An 18,795-nucleotide genomic window follows, 5' to 3' on the forward strand; every position below is an offset into this window, starting at 1 on the left:
TTGGTGATCTCAGTATGCTTAATGTAATATTTTTTTAACAAATTGCTCCTGTTCTTAAACTTTTCTCAGATGTTTAATCAGTATCCTAGAATGGCATATCCTCCTTCCATTCAGGGTCCAACAAGATTTCCCAATTCTGAGCCTAGCAGGTAAGAAACCTTACAAGTGTTAGTATTTTGATTATTATATACTGCATAAAACCTGCCACTGGTTAGTCTTACAAACATGGCTTGTGTGGAGCACTGTCATGAAGTGATTTGTGTTTCACAGCTCCATGGCAAGACTTGAAAGTCTGTGTTACAGAACGTTTGTCTGGAAAGAGCAGGAGTCTCTTGGAGACACTTCTGAAACTTCAGCTGGAATTTGGCCTGTAAAAGGGACTCTGCCACTGCTGTAAAAAACATTTACTTCTGGTTCTCAATTCTACCGCACTCCAGTTAAAGAAATATGTATTTCATTATAAAATTAGTTTTCCTCCTTTCTGTGCTTTTCTCTGCAGTTGAAGATGACTGAGCGCATGCATGAGGAAATGGGATGCAATAGGCAGGAGGGGACAAACTTTGACAGGTGGTTGGGAAGGCAAAGGCTGAGAGGGATGGCTGGAAGAACTTAAGTATAGGGGTAGGGAGAAGGTACAGAACCTTTTGACAGTGGGAAAGCAAGAAATATCTGAGATGGACAAATTGATATAAAGGACAATGGCAGATCTGCACAGTGTGTGTTTGAAAGCTACAAGGCTTGTGATTTTCCACTGTCACCTGATGCTTGGCATGTTTGAAGTGTGCAAGCAAGGCTTGTAGTGTATCTGATCTTTGCTGTAAAGAACCATCTAGTGATGTACTAGTAATTATTTAAACTACAGTAGTTGTGCATATGGGTGATACATTTATACTGCATTTGAGAAAATGCTACTGTGTACTCTACAAGTTGACCTTCCATCTAGTCATTTTGTGAATAAATAGTGACAGTAGCCTTTTTTCTCTTTTTTTTTTTTTTTTTTTTTTTTCAGAGGGCCAAGAGGAAGAGGACCACCTTCGTGGTGTGCAGAACCTATCGAGCGTCCCTCCATTCTCAGTGCTAGTGAACTTAAAGAACTTGATAAATTTGATAATTTAGATGCTGAGGCTGATGAAGGCTGGGCAGGTAAGATGATCAGATTAATGGCTTTTTATTTGTATGTTTAGTTTTTCTGAAAGACCAATTGAACATTTGCTTATGCATCAGGTGCTCAGAGTGAAGTGGATTACACTGAGCAGTTGAACTTCAGTGATGATGATGAACAAGGAAGTAGTCAGAAAGAGAAGGAAAGTGGGTGAGTTGGTGTTGTCATTTGGGTGTGAGAGCCACTTAACTGGTTTAGCTTTTGGGAAGGTTAACTGAGATACCTGAGTGCAAATACTCAGTTTGGTCCAGTAATACTGCACGAAATTGCACAACCACCCGCAGACTCCAGTCAGCTGGATGTGCAGTAGAACTTACCCTTGGTGAGAGGAGGTTTTGCTCTTGCTAAGCAACATTCAGGATAGAAGTTAAACCACCTTCTGTTTTTCTTATTTCTTTGCATGAAGTGATGAACAAACACCATCAAAAGATTCTGAGAGTGCTGATGGCCAGAAGGAAGCAGAAGAACACACAAGTGCGAAGTCTGCCACCCAAGTTTCCACAGCAGCAACCAAAGGGTCTTACGGAAAAAGCTCTCAGCTTGATCAGGTATATGTGTGTTCTTCCCTTCAGCTCTTCTGGCAATAGCCTGGGCAGGAGAGGTCTGACTCAGGTGTATTTCTACACTGTCAGGTCAGTAAAGGTTATGAACATGAGTGAAAACATCAGCTACTGGAAGCATTTTCTGAGCTGTGGTAACTGATCGGGTGGTGCTTAGTCACAGTATAACTAAGGTTGGAAGAGACCTCAGGGATCATCGAGTCCAACCTATGCTCAGCTCAGCTCCTCCCGGGTCATAAAATGAAAATGGGCTGTCCGTATCTAGTGCCTTCTAATCCACGGCTGTGAGGGGTGAGAACTTCTGGCACAGTTACTGTGACTTAATTGACAAGCTTAAACTTGATACTCTGCTGTCCATTCCTGTAACAGTGAATGAAGCTGTTCTGTCTGTCATGTTTTACAGTGATACAGAGTGAAATGGCACCTGGTTGACCCACAAATTTCTCCTGGGTGTGGGGTTGAGATTTTTGGTATCATGACCCATTTCCTTATTGTAGCTTAGCAATGATGTCAACTCACTTCTGGTATCTTGGGCAGACAGATTTTAAACATAACATATATAGAGTTCATTAGCTCAACCATTTTGGCTTTTGGTTTATGCTCTAGTAGAGGAGAATTGGCAAGCACCTCATCTTATGCCTGTCCCATATTTATTTTCCCAGAAAAAAATACTTTAAACTTTGGCTGAAAATTGCCCAGTAGTGGTGAAGAAGGGGGATTTAGAATTGGGTTTACTTGCACCTTTTCCATTTTGTAAACAACTACATCTTTGAGGGTTTACTACCACATTGAATCTGAGGAGAAGCGATGCAGTAACATCAACTCTGAAATTTGGATGTATGAAATGTTAAAACAGTTGTTTAGCTCTTGGTATATAAAATGCAAATGTTCTTGCCCTTGTTTTGCATGTGAATTTGTGTTGTATGAAGATAGTGTGCTAGACCTAGTATCTTAATGCAGTAGAAAACAGTAAATCTAAAATCTGTCGGTTATGAGCTTGCTTAACCCTGGTACTATGTTTGATCCAATAGGATCGGGGTCTGCTGCATGACAGAGGTGGTCCTGCTCTTCATCCAAAATCTATTCTACCACCGGTAAGAAAGATTGGAGTTGTCCTTATTTCCTCTAGTTACAGTCTTTAATGCTGTAGTGGAAGGGTGTAAGCTAAAAATAAAAGTCATAAGCCTTTTCTTTAACAAGTTAAATAATCATAGTGCCTGGGACCAGTAGGAATGGGGCCCCAACACAGCTGTGCTGCTAACTGTGTAAAGTGAGCCCATCTTGTAAGTGGCATGTGAAATGTATGAAAACTTGAGGAGCTTTCAGTTATTCAGCCCCATTTGGGAACTAGAGAGGACAGTGGCATGCTAATGGTGGTGGAGGGCTGCCTACTGAGGCAGATGAGGAGATGAAATTCCAAATGAAGTATGTATGTAGCAGCTTCTTGCCAGTTTTCAGAAGTCCTCATTGAAAGCTCTGGTATCCTGAGCTACCTTGAATTTCTTTGGCTTCTTGGGATGCTTTTGTTGGAGATCTGCCTGAATCTGTGTTATTTAGAGCAGTCTGTAACCAGCTTTAAAAGATGTTTGTTATCTTTGCTGTCACTTGTCTTGGCGATGGGGAGGAGGAGTGACCTAAGACCAGCTAAATCTTTACCTTCTCTTTCTGAGGTCAGGTTGCATGAGTTGAGCAGGATGAGGAAGCTGGGGGCTTGCTGTTTCTTCCAAATGCTGCTTTTTGAAGGTGCCATGCAAATACACGTGTGGATAAATAGTTGAAATGTAGTATTTCAGCTGTCTGTTCTACATGACTTAACTGATTTTATTATTGCAGCACCCTCCTCCCCCTGATCGCCAGATAGGACCTGGAAGGCAGGGACCCTTTCCCCCTAAACCAGTACCAGATGAAGATGAAATTTGGAAACAGAGGAGAAGACAGCAGTCAGAGATATCTGCTGCGGTCGAGCGAGCCCGTAAGCGGCGAGAAGAGGAAGAAAGAAGGATGGAAGAACAGCGAAAAGCAGCTTGTGCTGAAAAGCTAAAACGATTAAATGAGAAATTTGGCTGTGTGACAAAACCCTCTCGGGAAGACCCTCTGAAAGAGAGGGAGAGGGAAAGGGAGCGGGAGAGAGAAAGGGAAAGAGAAAGGGAGCGGGAGAGGGAGCGAGAAAGAGAGAAAGAGAGGGAGAAGGAAAAGGAAAAAGAGAGGGAAAGGGAGAAAGAAAAGGAAAAAGAAGAAAAAGAAAAACTGGAGAAGGCGAAAGAGCTAGAAAAGGAGAAAGAGCAAGAAAAGGAGATGGAAAAAGAAGAGAAGGAGAATGAGAAAGAGAAAGAAGAGGAGAAACCAGCACCTGAGGTTCCTGAGCCTGTAGAACCTGCGGCAACAACTGTAGTAGAAAAACAAGAAAGTGAAACGAGGAATAACAAGGAGGAAAAAGGTATGCTTGCACACAAGTCAGAGTTGTCTGTCTTAAAGCTGAGCCACAGCGCATAGTTGTACTTCAGGAGTTTAATTAACCCATTTGCATTAGCCCAGGAGTCTAATTAACCTATTTGTCCAACCCATCAAAATGTTAAAAGAAAAACTGAGCACTGTGATTTAGCCTGGATTTTGAACAATACAGAGGAGCAGCCTTTCTTTTCTTGCTAACAGAGGGTCAGGAACTCATGTTGCTAAAAAGCAATGCAAATCTTTTCAGCTATTGTGTTCTCTCAGACACAAAGAGCACATATTTAAAGTTAGTGCCTAGAACTTGAATGCTGCAGGAGAACTGTTAGACTGTGCTTAATAAGGCTGTGTTATCCTTTAAATGGGCAAAAGTGATTGTAAAACCAAACCTCATTTCATAAAATAAGTTGTTTGAAATGTAATTTGGTAGCACTGATAAAGCACTCCTTAAATCACATAATAGTTACAACCTAAAATGTCAGTGGTTAATTACCCAGTGTATTTGAGTCTAAAAGGGACATGGAGGCATCCGTTTAACAACAGTTGTTCTCTTTTGAGGCATTGGGTTTTTGCCTTTATTAGTTTCCGAACTTAAGACTGTGAGTTTAGAGAGGGCAGTCTTTGGGTTTTAGAACAACATTCTTTATCTGACATTCTGGTGAAATTGCTGTAGTTTCAACATTCACTCTTGTTTCCCTTGTGTGGGTTGTTTTTATTGGTGGTTGGTTGTATTTTTTTTTTCCCCCCAGAAGATCAAGCAGTTTTCACTCGACAAGATAGCAGTCGGAATGAGAAAGAGATTTCACAGACAACTCATGAGAGTGAGCCAGATTCAGGAGCTCAGCCTCGTCCTGCTGTTTCCTCAGGCTATTCCAAGCAGTTTCAGAAATCTTTACCACCAAGATTTCAGAGGCAGCAGGTAACTGACCAGTTCATTAGAAGAAGGAAGGAAGCTCATTAAAAGAATGATGTCTTCTGCCTTGTTCTGAAAACAAATGTGACCATAAGTGTTTCAAAAAGCCTGAATTGTTAGTTTCCAGCTTCTATAACATCTGTGGTATTGGAAAGAATTACTCTGCCTGGAATGCTTCTTGTCACTTGTGAAGTGTGTAACAGCGAGCAGAAGGCAAGAGGCTTTGGAAATTGCCCAGTTTTACTGGAAGTAGAGCATTGCCCTGTGGTTTCCTGTGGAACTTGGGGTCTGATGACCATTGTTTATTGCATCTTTGGACTTGAATCCTATGTTCTGAAGAGCACTTAGCATTAATAACATGCATGAAATACGGGTTGTTCTGCATCTCAGCTGAACACCTACTAGCTATTCTAAATAGTCCAGTCTGTTTTTCTCCCTTTCTCCTTGTTGATCCTGATGCCCATTTGCAATTAACTTTCCAAGTACTTAGAGTCCTGGAGATAAATGTGCCTGACTGCAAGGGTTATTTGAGTTCTGCTCAAGTCTTCATCTTAACAAAACATCTTTTAATATTGTTTTCTGTTACATAGGAGCAAATGAAACAGCAGCAATGGCAGCAACAACAACAAGGTGTCCTTCCTCAGTCTGCTGCCTCACAGCCTTCTAGTGGCCCTGTCCCACCTCCCCAGCACAGGGCCCTTTACCAGCCCATGCAACCGCATCCTCAGCATCTAGCTTCAATGGGCTTTGATCCACGGTGGCTTATGATGCAGTCTTACATGGACCCACGAATGATGTCTGGAAGACCTGCAATGGATATGCCTCCTATTCATCCAGGTAAAATCTGGCAGCAGCTTTTCGGCTTCTGATCTTTCTTGAGTTTGAAATGGAAGCTATTCCCTAAACACACTGTGTACGGTAACAGCAAACAGATGAGGCTTTTAAAGAGAAGTACGTCGTTTCATTGTTTCAGACTAAATACATTTTAGTAATACTATGAAACTGGTAGTTGTGTCAAACTTTAATAAAGTAAAATCACAGCTTGCTTTATCACAAGTGTGTTAATGACAGTTAAGGATGTATTTAGAATGCCAGCCTAGGCTTTGGTTTGTTATAGGTATGAAAGCTTTTGGGAGGCTGAACTGAGAAAAATAGTGTATTTACCATTTGTGTTTCATTATACCTTAGCACTTGGTCATTAAAAAAAAACATGAAAATGTGTTTCTCTATAGTCTGTTAGCACCTCTAGAGTCTGACTAAAGTAGTGGTTTCAGATTCCTGGCACTAAAATGTCCTTTTTAATTTGTGGAATGGCCATCTGACTTGCTATTAGGAAAGCTGTTCTGCATAAATAGCACAAGTGTGGCATGTAGTGTAACAGAGGAGCTAATGAGGAAGGGAATGGCTGTTCTGAATGAGTGCAAGGAATGAATGGAGGAAATGGCAGGCTCAGCAAAGACAGTGATGACTACAGAATTGCTTTAAAACGTTACCAAAAAGAACCAAAATACAATACTCAGAGTCCATAATAGAGCACAAAAACCCTCAGATGCATACCCTCATCTTACCTTTTGCCATTCCGATCTTGTAGCAGAAACCTCATCTGCAACTTTGCAAGTTACAGACCTGTTTTGTGCCATTGTAGTGGAAGCAGACAGCTTTTCTTTCTATTCCTGCATAGGGTGCTAATGGTGAATATGATTTAGTCATTCTGAGGTCAGCTGGCAGTGACTGCAGAGATTTGGTTTCAACATTGGAAGGTACAAAGGAAAGGAAATTGGAGGAGAGGGAATAGTGTTCTTCATTACCTCCTGATATGCTTTGTCTTGAGGCAAGTTTCTTTACTAATGTTAAACTGTTTTCAATTGTTGAACTTAAATCTGTCACAGGAATTATGCCTCCCAAACCACTGATGAGAAGAGAGCAGATAGAGGGATCAGCAGCTGGTTCAGACTCATTTGAACATATGGCTCGCTCGGCAAGAGAGCATCCTGTTCCTTTGTCAGAGCCCCGCATGATGTGGGGGTCAGACCCCTATCCCCATGCAGAACCTCAGCAATCTAGTTCTCCTCCCAAGGTGTTAGAAGAGCCTGACAATTTGAGGTAAGCCTGGGTCAACCACTCCTGCAGGACACTTCTCTGAGCCATACCTACTTAGACACTTGGCTTTGTAACTTACATCACAAGCCAAGGGTTAAACTGACTAAGTTCAGCTGCTCTTCATAAAGGCGTTGTGGCTGGGGATGTACCTGGTGCCATGGTATAAAACAGACATATCTGCTCTGTAGTGCAGTGTAGGAAGACAATTTACCCCTTGGTTAAGGATCCTTAACCTAATCTCATGGATGGTAACTGCCATAGTGTTTTCAGCTGGTGTTGTCCTGTTCTCTGTCTGCTTTCCCCCTATCAGAGAATTTCTGTCTGTTGTATATTGGTTTCAAGAGAGATGTGTTAACTACAACAAAAAGCGGAACAGGCACTTTTGACCTGTATGGTATGATGAATGGTCAGAAACTCTTCCTCTACATCTAAAAGTACCCTAAAATTGACCTCTACAACTAGCAGCCACTATGAAAACGCATACATGTTATTTCCTTGACATCATTCCTTCATAGAAATACAAAATTACTTAAGTACTTGTGAATAAAATTTTCCCCACACCACCCCCTAATGTTCTTGTTTGCTGGGTGCTTAGGTCTGAGGCACACTTGGAGCAAGAACGAGTTGCTGTCCCTGCCACTGCCTATCCTGTAGAGCAGAAGACAGACTTTTTCAGAGAATCAGCAGAGGTGGAGGTACAAAAGTTCACAAGCAGGCCTTTGGAAGATGTACAACCTCTCCAAACTGACACACCAAACACAGCAGTTAATTTTGAAGGGGCAAATGAGAAAGCTACACGTAGCTCCCCGGAAGAATTGGTCCCTGTTGGGGAAAGTCACTCTTCACTAAAGAGAAGCATTTCCCATGGTTCAAGTCACTCTCTAAAATCAGATGATCAGAGGAATGAGACAGCCACAAATATCTCTAAATTAAATAGCAGGCCTGTTGAGACAAAGGAGACAATTGAGAGACTTGAGATGAAGCCAAAAAAAGACATTTTGATCAGTAACCGGACATCAGAAGGACCAAAACCTGAAAAAACTTTCAAACCCAAGTCTGAAACAAGATGGGGTCCTAGGCCAGGTTATGGCAGGAGAGATGAAGGCAGTGATAGACCGGTGAGAAGATCAGGTCCTATTAAAAAACCGGTGCTTAGAGATATGAAGGAAGAGCGTGAACAGAGAGAAGAACGTGAGCAGAGGAAGGAGAAAGAAGGAGAAAAGACAGCTAGTGAAAAAGCTAGCAAGTCTGAAAAAAATGACAAAAAGGAAGCACCTCAAGTGCCTCTGCCTCAGGCTGAGCCAGAGACATCTGCCTCCAGCAGCGTTCCTCTGGCTAAGAAAATAACCCAGGATGCTGCTCCAATGCCAGCAAGCCAGGAGAGCAGTCAAACTGAGGCTGCAACTAAAGCTACAGTTCAGCCACCCACTCCTCCAGTCCAGCAGCAGCTACCAGCTGCCCAGCCTGCCACTCCACAGCTTCCCTCTGCAGGACAGCAGCTGGCTGCTCAACCAGCAACACAGCAGCAGCCCCTCATTCAGCAGCCAGCTACTTCAGTGAAGGAAGAAAAGCAGACTGAGAAGGCAGTTAGCAAGGAGGCTGTAGAGAAAACACGCTTAGAAACCAGACCAGTAAAAAGGGAGCCTGGCTTACCACCCAGGACATACTGGAAAGAGGCTCGGGACAGAGACTGGTTCCCAGATCAGGGGTATAGAGGCAGAGGTCGTGGGGAGTATTATTCTAGAGGTCGTAGCTACAGGGGTTCTTATGGAGGACGTGGCCGGGGCAGTAGAGGCCACAACAGAGAGTACCCACACTACAGGGATCCTAAGCCTAGATCAGACCATGTGCCTTCAGGGCCTGTTAGGCAAAGAGAAGAAAGTGAGACTCGTAGTGAGAGTTCTGACTTTGAAGTAATCCCCAAGCGGCGGCGACAGCACGGTTCGGAGACAGATTCTGACAGTGAAGTTCACGAAAGCGCTAGCGACACGCTGCTCTCTGACAAAGACAGCCTGGTCAAAGGCAAGCACCCAAAAAGGGAAGAGAGAGCTGATGGTAAGAAGCCTCAAAAGCCCCTGTCGTTCAAACCTGAAAACAGCATCAGAGTAGACAACAGAGCCCTAGAAAAAACCTATATAAGAGATGACGACAACAAACCCAAACCAGGATTCCTTCCTAAAGGAGAGCCTTCTAGACGAGGCAGAGGGGGAATGTATAGACGTGGTGGCAGGGATCCTGGGGGGCGTCCTCCACGCCCATCTACAATAAGGAGACCAGCCTACAGAGACAACCAGTGGAACCCTAGGCAGACAGAGATCATTAAACCAGAAGATGGGGAGCCTCCAAGAAGAAATGAACATTATGGTCCTATACCAGTTGATAAAAGACCTCCAAAATTTGAGAGAAAGTTTGACCCAAATAGAGAGAGGCCACGAAGACAAAGGCCTGCTCGGCCTCCAAGGCAAGACAAGCCACCACGCTTTAGGCGCCTGAAAGAGAGAGAGGCCGCATCGAAGATCAGTGAGACGGTAGCCAGCTCCTCAGCGAGCGCCACGGTTAGCAATGCCGTCAGCGAGCCCTCTAGCGCTGTGCTGGATGTGTCAGGAAGTAAGACCCCGGACTTGTCCAACCAGAACTCTTCAGACCAGGCAAACGAAGAGTGGGAAACAGCCTCAGAAAGCAGCGACTTCAATGAGAGGCGGGAAAGGGATGAGAAGAAAACAGCAGATGTAGCAGCACAGGTGGCTGTCAAGGCAGGAGAAAATGCTGGAGCTCCAAAAAGGGAAATAGCCAAGAGAAGTTTTTCTAGTCAGCGGCCTGGAATAGACCGTCAGAACCGACGTGGCAACAGTGGGCCGGCTAAACCAGGGAGGAACTTCTCTGGGCCTAGGAGTGAAAGGCGGAGTGGGCCTCCCCCCAGAAGTGGAAAGAGGGGGTGAGTACCAGCTCCTGTTGGTCTTGTGTTGTCTTCTCCTGGTTCAAAATTGTTAGCAGTTACTTCAGATTTGTAATAACCTGTTAGAATAACACATGCATCTGTGGCTGTGTACTTCCTGTTTATTCCTGGTTATATACAGATGCTTGGAATATGGAGGTAAGGGAAGAGTATTCCTGTATGTATGCATAGTGTTTAAAAAAGCCCAATTGAAAACACAGTGCTGTTTCTCAGAGCTGAGCTGTGTTTCTCAAGAGCTGGGTGCACGCTGAAGTCCAGGTGAGCAGACTTGCAGTTCAGTACATAGACTGCCACGCTGCATTTGACTTCTTGTATTCTTGGATCACACACCTAACACAGGTGAACAAGTTGAGAAGTGCTTGCCATTGAGGCATAAATTTTCTCTACATCCTAAAATTAGAACTTGATAATTATCTAATGTTACTATTTGCTCACTGTTCTGTAGCCAGAATGCACAGTAGTCTAAGTGGGAGTCAGGACAAGGCTTTTCTTCACTGAGTGCCTGTCCCTATATTCTAAGATTCTTGTGCTTATAGGTTACTGTATTTGAAGTTCAGGTTTTTCCTGGCCTTAAACTTGTGATCAGTGCTCTAACTTTTGAGTTAAAGCTAAGAGTTTAAGTGATGAGGTGTTAAAGACAAACTTGGATGCTGCAGATTCCACAGCAACGTCAAAATTATGCAAATCTGATTCTTGCAGCTTCAGATAGTATTTTAGCAAATAAAACTGTAGAGCATGTATGCTGAACCTTGCTCATATTGCATACTGTAAGCCTCTGGGGTTGGTTGGTTGGGTGGTTTTGATTGGGTGGGTGGGGGTTTTGGGGTTTTGTTTTCTTTTGTTTTTTTCTTCATGGAAGGCTATACTTGTGTATTTTTGAGTTCTTGAGTTTTGGTGCGTCAGACCGCATAGAGCAAGCCAGAATCAACCTTAAAACTATGCTTGCTTTTCTTTTTGGCAGCAGGCTACTTGATATGTCCCCAAAATAGTTCCTCCCCATCGAGGAGCTGAAAAGTAAAAGCCTGGAGCCTACTGAGAAGTTGCACAGTAGATATTTGCAGCCCTATAATGTGATCTGAATTAGATTGATTAACTCCTTTCTGAGTGTTCTCTGTGGTTAGTTGTTAATTTTACTTTTCGTGGTTCTCTTCTAACACAGGCCGTTTGAAGAGCAGACGGCAGCTGTCCCTGGTGTTGATCCCACCAGTGGCACCTCTTCACATCAGGACGACGGAGCTGTAACTGCCACAGGACAAAAAACCACCAAGGATACAAGTGGCAAAAAGAGAGAAGAATCTAAGGCTGGTCCAAAGAAGCCCAAGGAAAAAGTGGATGCCTTATCTCAGTTTGATCTTAACAATTACGCAAGTATGTACTGCTAACGTGCTGAATTTTGACCCCTGCTAGCTTTCCTGCATGAAGAACTAGATGTTTGAAAGCTTACCAAAAAGGAAAGGTGATTTTTTTATTGTTTTAAAAACACCAAAGTAATTGTGTACTTGAGTGTTGCCATCTTTGTCATATCTATTTAACGATGTCTGTGCCTCTGGAAGGTGGCAAGTCTCATTGTGTTTCTATATTTGGATAAGAACACTTTTGTTCACTTGATCTTAACTCAGTCATTCAGACCATTTTCCGCCATGGTCTAATAATTTGTTTAACCTTCGTAAGTGAAGGCATATCACTGATGAGCTGATATTCAGGAAAGCTGTTAATTATTCATTATGATGTTTTTGTTCTTACTTCCTGGATATTTCAGCACAGGAACCTCCCAATTTTTCAGTTCTTAAAGATTGACTGCTTGTGTTCAAACTCAGCAGCAAAACATTTGCTAAGCAGAAGCTTACCTTTAATTGGGGCCACAGTTTGTGTCTGTGGGGAAACTGCTTCCACTCTGAATCAGATTTGACTTGGTGTGCTGCATCTGAAGATATTAAAACAGCAGCATCTATACCTTTCCTTTTTCTATAGGTGTTGTGATCATTGATGATCACCCTGAAGTGACAGTACTTGAAGACTCCCAATCTAACTTGAATGATGATGGTTTCACAGAAGTGGTGTCTAAGAAGCAACAAAAACGCTTGCAAGATGAAGAGCGCAGAAAGAAGGAGGAACAAACAGTGCAGGTACAAGACCAGTATTTATAGCGGGAAAGAGTTCCTTGCATTACTGGGAATGTTGTGAAGCATGCAGAATGTGCTTTCCTAAAAAAACCCTCTATTTTCACCTTATAAATATAACTAGATGCTTGTGTTAATAATAAAACCAATTTTTACTTAGTCATCTTAGGATTCCATACTTTCTGATCGGACACTGTCAGGCAGGTGGAGCTGGCAAACCAAAATGATAATTTTTCATACTGTGATAAAGATTTATGCTATTGCCGGTATGTAATTTGATTCAAAGAGGAAAATGGATGAGAAGTCATTGCTCCTGTAGTTAAATGCCCTTAGGCTTAATCTATTTGCATTTTGCTGCTACAGAGTGTACAGTTGGTTGTCCATACAGTCTGTAACCTGTAAGAATAAAATTGACTTCTGCTTACAGGTTTGGACCAAAAAGGGATCAAGTGAAAAAGGCCGAGGTCAGAATTCCAAGCTTCCACCCAGGTTTGCCAAGAAGCAGCAGCAACAGGCAGCGGCTGCAGCTGCACAGCAGGCTCAAGCTCAGGCACAGCCTCCTGGTCCGACACAGACTCCAGTCCAGCCACAGACTGCTGCTCAGACACCAAACCAGGCAGCAGGAGGGACAGCCAGTGCAGAATACACAGCGTCAGGCAAAGTTCTGCAAAACACCCAGGCTCACAATGGGCTAGGAGCCGAATTATGGGAAAACAAGGTGCCTCCTTCAGCAGTTCTAAATGACATCTCCAAAAAATGTAAGTAACGTCTTTTGGGTTTGGGGTGGGAGCAAGTGTCACAGTTAGAGAATGCCGATTGCCAGCACTCTGTTGATGTCTCATTTGTACCTGCAAATTTATTTAGCTCAGGGAATACAGGACAGCATTCCCAAGTGCCGTGTTGCAACTTACGAATACCTCTGGAAGGAGATTTTTGCAGTGTGGTATTGCCTAGCAGTCAACATTCTATGTTCTTCATTCACTATGAATGAGCAGGTGTCACTGCATTCAGGAGTCTCTTTTGTCAGGCTTGGTCATGCTTCCAAACATGATTGCCCCAGCTAAGCAGGGAACATATTGTTAACTGCTGGATAGGTTAAGAGTTTCTAACCGAAGCTTATTTAATCAGAATGTTTTTTACTAGATTATCAGTCAATCAATAATTTTAGTTGAATGCATTTAGCAACAGTGGGGTTTTTTTTAACTCTCTCTTTTTGTCTTAATTGTCAGTGGGACCTATTAGCCCACCTCAGCCACCTTCAGTTAGTGCTTGGAACAAGCCTTTGACATCTTTTGGTGCAGCTACATCTCCAGAGGTAAGAATGAAGGGAAGAAGAGTAGCTGTTTGTGAAGTTTACTCAAATTATATCTCATTGGGATCAAATACACGTGATCCATATATTCAGGTTTTCACATACTTAAACTACTGCATCTAGAATTGTCTGAAGTCAGGAGATAGTACAGATGATTGCTTTTATGGTTGGAGCATGGAACAACTGTTCTCTGCATAAACTCAGTTATTGACAGGCTGATTACTGTTGTGCAGTGCATTCTAAAGTAAAAATATTGCCCAGGTTGCATGCCAACACTTGGGTGTAGAGCTCAATAATGTAGGCAAAACCAGCATGTCTCAAAAGAACTAAATATCCCTTATTAAATCAGAGCCACAAAAAGCAGTAGATGCTTTCCAACTATATTAGCTCTATTTACCCCATGGAATTTGCATAACCCTGTAGCTTGTGTTTTAAGTCCTGTGATTTTGTTTTGTTGACTGTTTTTGGTCATGACATTGTTTCTCCTAGAAGAACATTTTAGCTTCACTGTGAGATTTGAAAATATTTTTTAATTTCTTATTACTCCTTTTGAAGTGAACTTCCATGAGTATCTTGTGAACTTGAGTCTGGACATTTTAATATTGCACTTACTTCTTTCCTCCTTCTCTGCCACTTCATCATCTTGATCACGTTTATTGTATTTCTTCGCTGGTGGTCCTTTTTCTCTCTCCTTGCTTTTGAATTCATATAAGCAGTAGGAACTTTAGGAAGAGCAAGCGTATGTTCATACATTCTTTACTCCTCCAAATAATGCTTTTGCTAGCAGAAGGTAAATGTACCCTTTTAGTGGTTTTCAGCTGAGTGTATTTTGTGTTCCAAACCAGTGGGATTTTACTAATCTAAAATTGTTTTTAACGCATGAAATATTTCCCTTTTAACTAGGGTGCAAAGCCTGGGCAAGAAGGTGGAGTTGATCTTGGTATAGAAACCATTCAGTTTGGAGCCCCAGCTTCCAGTGGCAGTGACAATGAAGTAGGCCCTGTACTTTCTGAGAAGTCCACTGAGAAGCTACCAGAACCAAAAGAGCAAAGACAGAAACAGCCTCGGGCTGGCCCCATCAAAGCACAGAAGGTAAAACTTCTAAACTTAAAAAGTTCCATTGAAAAGAGGTTGCAAATAGTGGAACAAGATACTCATTCAGTTCAGTTCCCTGAAAACATCTTGGAGAGAAGATGTGGAATTCAGTTCAAGAAACAAGCATAAGTAAATGGGATCCTAGCCCCCTAGCCTGTCTGATTCTATTGGAACAAGGGATGCGACTAGAGCAGGGCTGGCTTTATGAAATTGTGATAGATTTGTTGGGAGACTCTGGATATGGTAGGGCATTTTGATTTTGTTTGCTGGTTTTGGTTTTCTCTTGACCTTAGTTTGCTTGGTCTTTGAGCTCTGTTTTGAAGCAAATGTTCTGTTTCTGGCTGTATGTCATGTTTCACTAGTCTTCCTGTTACCATGCTTGCTTTACCTGCCTCTGAATGATGCATGGTGCCTTGCTTAGTTCTGAAGTCTCATCTTCAGTGATTCTTAATGAAACAGTTTCCTGTTCTTTCTGCTCCCGTGCATACTGATCTGTGCATCATTAGCACTCAGCACCAACTTCTTGATTGGTTCTGTGGCCAGCAGATTGAGAAATGTGAGGCTGCCCCTGGAGTACTGTGTCCAGCTCTGCTGGGTTCCCAACACAAGACACGTGGATCTCTGTGAGAGGGTCCGGAGGATGGCCACGGAGATGATCAGAGGGCTGGAGTGCCTCTCCTGTAAGAACAGGCTGAGGGAGTTGGGTCTTTTCAGCCTGGAGAAGAGGAGGTTCTAGGGAGACCTTATAGCAGCCTTCCAGTACCTGAAGGGGACTACAGGAAACCTGAGGAGGTTCTATTTATAAGGGCCAGTGGTGACAGGAAAAGAGGCAATGGGCAAGGTAGATGGTGATTGGACATTAAGAAGAGAAGCTCTTACTGTGAGGATGGTGAGACTCTGGCATGGGTTGCCCAGAGAAGTTGCAGATGCCTCCTCCCTTGAAGTGTTTAAGACCAGGCTGTATGAGGCTTTGAGCAACCTGGTTGAGTGGGAGAGTGTCTGCCCATGGCAGGGGTATTAGAACTGCACGATCTTTAAAGGTCCCTTTCAACTTGAGCCATTCTATAATTCTTAATTCCAGAAAGATGTGGTTGTGGCCCACGAACTTGACTGGTGACTTGCAGTAGAGCCAGCTGTTTAGTCCCTCTTGATATGAGATTTGGCAGAGGTCCTGATGTAAATAAAGCGCTTTTGTTTTTTCTAGACCCAGTGTTTCTTTGTGTGTGCTGGCGGTTTGGGGTTTTTTTGGTTTTTCAAAAAGCTGAAATCTGCAGTCATGCATAGAATGAATTTAATTCTACATGAGGGACTCAGCAGGTATGCTGCAATTCATGGGTTTTTATAGCAAAATATGAAACGGGTACAGCAGAGAAATACACAATAGTTAATACTACCGAAAGCTGGGCTCTGCTGGGCCCCTAAGGGTACCAAAGTCTTTGAGAAACTCCACTCTCTCCAAAGACATTGTATTGTAGTCTTCATCTACCCCTGAAACAGCTGATTTGTGTTTGTAGAGACAATACCAGCACCTTACGCCTTTCCAATATCAAAGCTTAAGGAAGAGAATTTAAAGGACTGTCTTTAAGGAATTACTGTGCTGCTCTGTAGTGAAGCGGGCTGAGTAGTCTCAGCCAGAAAGGCTATTTAAACAGCAGAGCATGGGGGTTCCCCGAGGCTCTTCACTCCACTTTAGTTCAGCAGCACAAAGAGGAACTACTAAGTTGCAGCAGTTGTTCCAGCCACAGTGTCTGTAGCATAAGGGAAGCTTGTGTGTAGGTGTTTGGTTTTTTTTCTCCTGAGTATCCATCATACACCAAGATACCTCCAAAGGAAGGTAGTTTTGTTCTAGTTTCCTGGGGCACTGTAAAATCCTGGTTCTCTGAAAATTAAACTAACCAGTGTGTATATGAAGTCTTGTGGCTTCTAACTGTTTTGTGTTTTTCTTACCAAGCTGTTTGGGTTTTTTCTGTAAGTTTTAATTGGATCTTATTGTAGTTGAACTCTGCCACTTCACATAAAACAGGCACTGCTTGAAAACAAAGGTTTAGATTCCCAGTGTTCAAAATGAGTGCATTTTATATACGTATGGCTAATTTAGTCTCAAATGAGTTACCTCTTAGAAAATGTTTACTCTTCAGGAAAGCTTTGTTAGATCTCAACATTATTAAGTATGCTAAAATATTTATGTGGGATAAAACATGGGGAGAAGATATAACTGACAAGTTAACACTAACTTAGCTTCCAGACTTGAGTCCGGTAGAAAACAAAGAGTATAAACCTGGTCCTATTGGGAAAGAACGTTCTTTAAAGAACAGAAAGGTGAAGGATACCCAACAGGGAGAGCCTGAGGGACAGGAGAAGCCATCTCCCACCACTGTCAGAAGTCCAGAACCTGTCACTACAAAGGAAACAAAAGCACCAAGTGAGCTGACCACGGAAATAGGAACGATGATATCTGTCTCTGCTCCTGAGTTTGGAACGAGCACAAAGGTAAGAAAAGTACTGACAAATTGCTGAGTGCCCTTTGTAAAATATGGTGACAGGCATGTGATTGACACTTGGTTGCCTGCTGGTGCTTGGTACCACAACAGCAGAACCCACTGAATGGCAGATCCAAAACACGCTGGCACTGCTTGAATTCAACGGTTCCTCTGGATGTGGTGTGGAGTCATGTTATTTGTCATACCCCTGCTCAGAGATCAGCTTGGAAGGTTTTAGTTTTTTTGCTGCCTTGTGAATGTGAAAACTGTCCTGAGCCTTGCTGCGGAGAGTTGTGCTGAAGCCTGGCATAGGCAGAATGTGTAAACTGGGATATATCTGATTATGTGCAGGATGAGCACTTGACTTTCAGCAGAGAACTGTAGTGCACTGTTGTTGGGTGAGTGCAAGGATGACCTGAAGCTGTGAACCAAGTGCTGTTCTGTGGAAAAATAAATCTCTAAACTAGGGAGATGCTAAAGCATTGGATAAAGCGCGATTAGTTTGCCTAAGGGATCTGTATGTCAGCTTGTGTTGGCTTGGATATTGTTGAGGTATCCCTTGCAGATCTTCAGGATGTTACCATAGCTGTCTGCATGAAATTTCCCTGACTTATTTCTAACTACATAACAATGAGATGGTGACTTGCTATCAGGAGTCATTGTTCTACAGGTCAGTTCTTAGCTGTGGGACATTGATAGCCTGGCGGATAACATCAGCAGAAGCGTGCTCTCCTTTTCACCTACAGACCAGTGTGAGGACTGCCCTTGCTATGGCAGCATTGTCTTGAGCAGCAACTGTGGTTGGCCTATACTGGATATAAAGAAACCAGGCAGCTTGAATAGTTACTAGTGGATAGTTACGCTGCTTTGGCAAAGGAAAAAGTGCTTCTTGTATGTTCGCAAAGCAGTTATGTGAGTTTAGACTCACTCGTTGCATGCTGTCTCAGTCTCCCTTTTCCTACTCTTGAGTAGAAATTTTCTGATGCCATTTAGGAAAACCAGCCCTCTGCAAAACTTACAGTAAGAGTTGAAGAGTTTGAAATGCAAATCACTCACAAATTACCTTTGTCACCTGCAGTTAAAAGACAAGACAGTTTTGGCAGCTTCTTGCCAAGGTGTCACTCAAGCAGAAGGTTCTCTCTCAATGAAGTGTTGTTACAGAGAAGTGTTAATTATTTGCTTCCAGCATGGTAACTGCAAACTTGCTTTTCCACTGGAGTGGGAAATTCTGAAAAAAATTTGGTACTGGTATTTCTTGTTCTTCTTGGCAGTTTCCATCTTGTAAATTGACATGAGTGGTTAATGTTGATGCCAGAAACAGGTAAAGTGCTTTTCTTGTGTGCAGAGTCATGATCACCAGCTTGCTGGAGGTTTTGATAAAAAGGTTGCTTGTCTGTGTCATGTGGTTTCCTGCTGTCTTTCAAGCTCCTATGACCAGAGGTCAAGACAACTGGAGGTGCCGCTTCTAAGCCACATACAGAATGTGTCTTCAATTGATTACTCCAGGTTAAACTTGATGTAGAGTAGCTCTATTGAAATCAGCATAATTTTCATCTCTGTAGTTGTATTTTTAAAGTATCGGATCTTCAAAGGGGAAGTCTGAATTTTGTGCCTTTCTGGCCTTATTTAAGCATGGGTTGCCAGGGTTC

At 42.8% G+C, this 18,795-nt stretch overlaps 1 protein-coding gene across 13 annotated transcripts in view; it reads left to right on the forward strand.

The window, feature by feature from the left end:
• Nucleotides 1-18,795, forward strand: part of PRRC2C (proline rich coiled-coil 2C) — an 80,902-nt gene that overhangs the window by 32,761 nt on the left and 29,346 nt on the right. For 12 of the 13 annotated variants that reach the window (XR_010990634.1, XR_010990638.1, XR_010990636.1 and 9 more), the window contains exons 7-22: nucleotides 70-149; nucleotides 1,010-1,143; nucleotides 1,225-1,312; nucleotides 1,569-1,710; nucleotides 2,754-2,816; nucleotides 3,556-4,159; nucleotides 4,920-5,089; nucleotides 5,674-5,920; nucleotides 6,973-7,186; nucleotides 7,779-10,118; nucleotides 11,299-11,507; nucleotides 12,111-12,265; nucleotides 12,687-13,017; nucleotides 13,489-13,574; nucleotides 14,475-14,663; nucleotides 16,905-17,156. Coding sequence is in view for 5 of the 13 variants with exons in the window: in XM_068164622.1 (XP_068020723.1) it covers nucleotides 70-149; nucleotides 1,010-1,143; nucleotides 1,225-1,312; nucleotides 1,569-1,710; nucleotides 2,754-2,816; nucleotides 3,556-4,159; nucleotides 4,920-5,089; nucleotides 5,674-5,920; nucleotides 6,973-7,186; nucleotides 7,779-10,118; nucleotides 11,299-11,507; nucleotides 12,111-12,265; nucleotides 12,687-13,017; nucleotides 13,489-13,574; nucleotides 14,475-14,663; nucleotides 16,905-17,156 (5,304 nt within the window). In the remaining 8 variants the exon portion in view is untranslated. The remainder of the gene's footprint in view (nucleotides 1-69; nucleotides 150-1,009; nucleotides 1,144-1,224; nucleotides 1,313-1,568; nucleotides 1,711-2,753; nucleotides 2,817-3,555; nucleotides 4,160-4,919; nucleotides 5,090-5,673; nucleotides 5,921-6,972; nucleotides 7,187-7,778; nucleotides 10,119-11,298; nucleotides 11,508-12,110; nucleotides 12,266-12,686; nucleotides 13,018-13,488; nucleotides 13,575-14,474; nucleotides 14,664-16,904; nucleotides 17,157-18,795) is intronic. The other variant, XR_010990635.1, reaches the window with a different exon arrangement.

This window comes from Melanerpes formicivorus, unplaced genomic scaffold (assembly GCF_026170545.1).
Source record: "Melanerpes formicivorus ecotype bairdi unplaced genomic scaffold, bMelFor1.0.p_v2 SCAF_81, whole genome shotgun sequence".
Taxonomy (NCBI): Eukaryota; Metazoa; Chordata; class Aves; order Piciformes; family Picidae; genus Melanerpes; species Melanerpes formicivorus.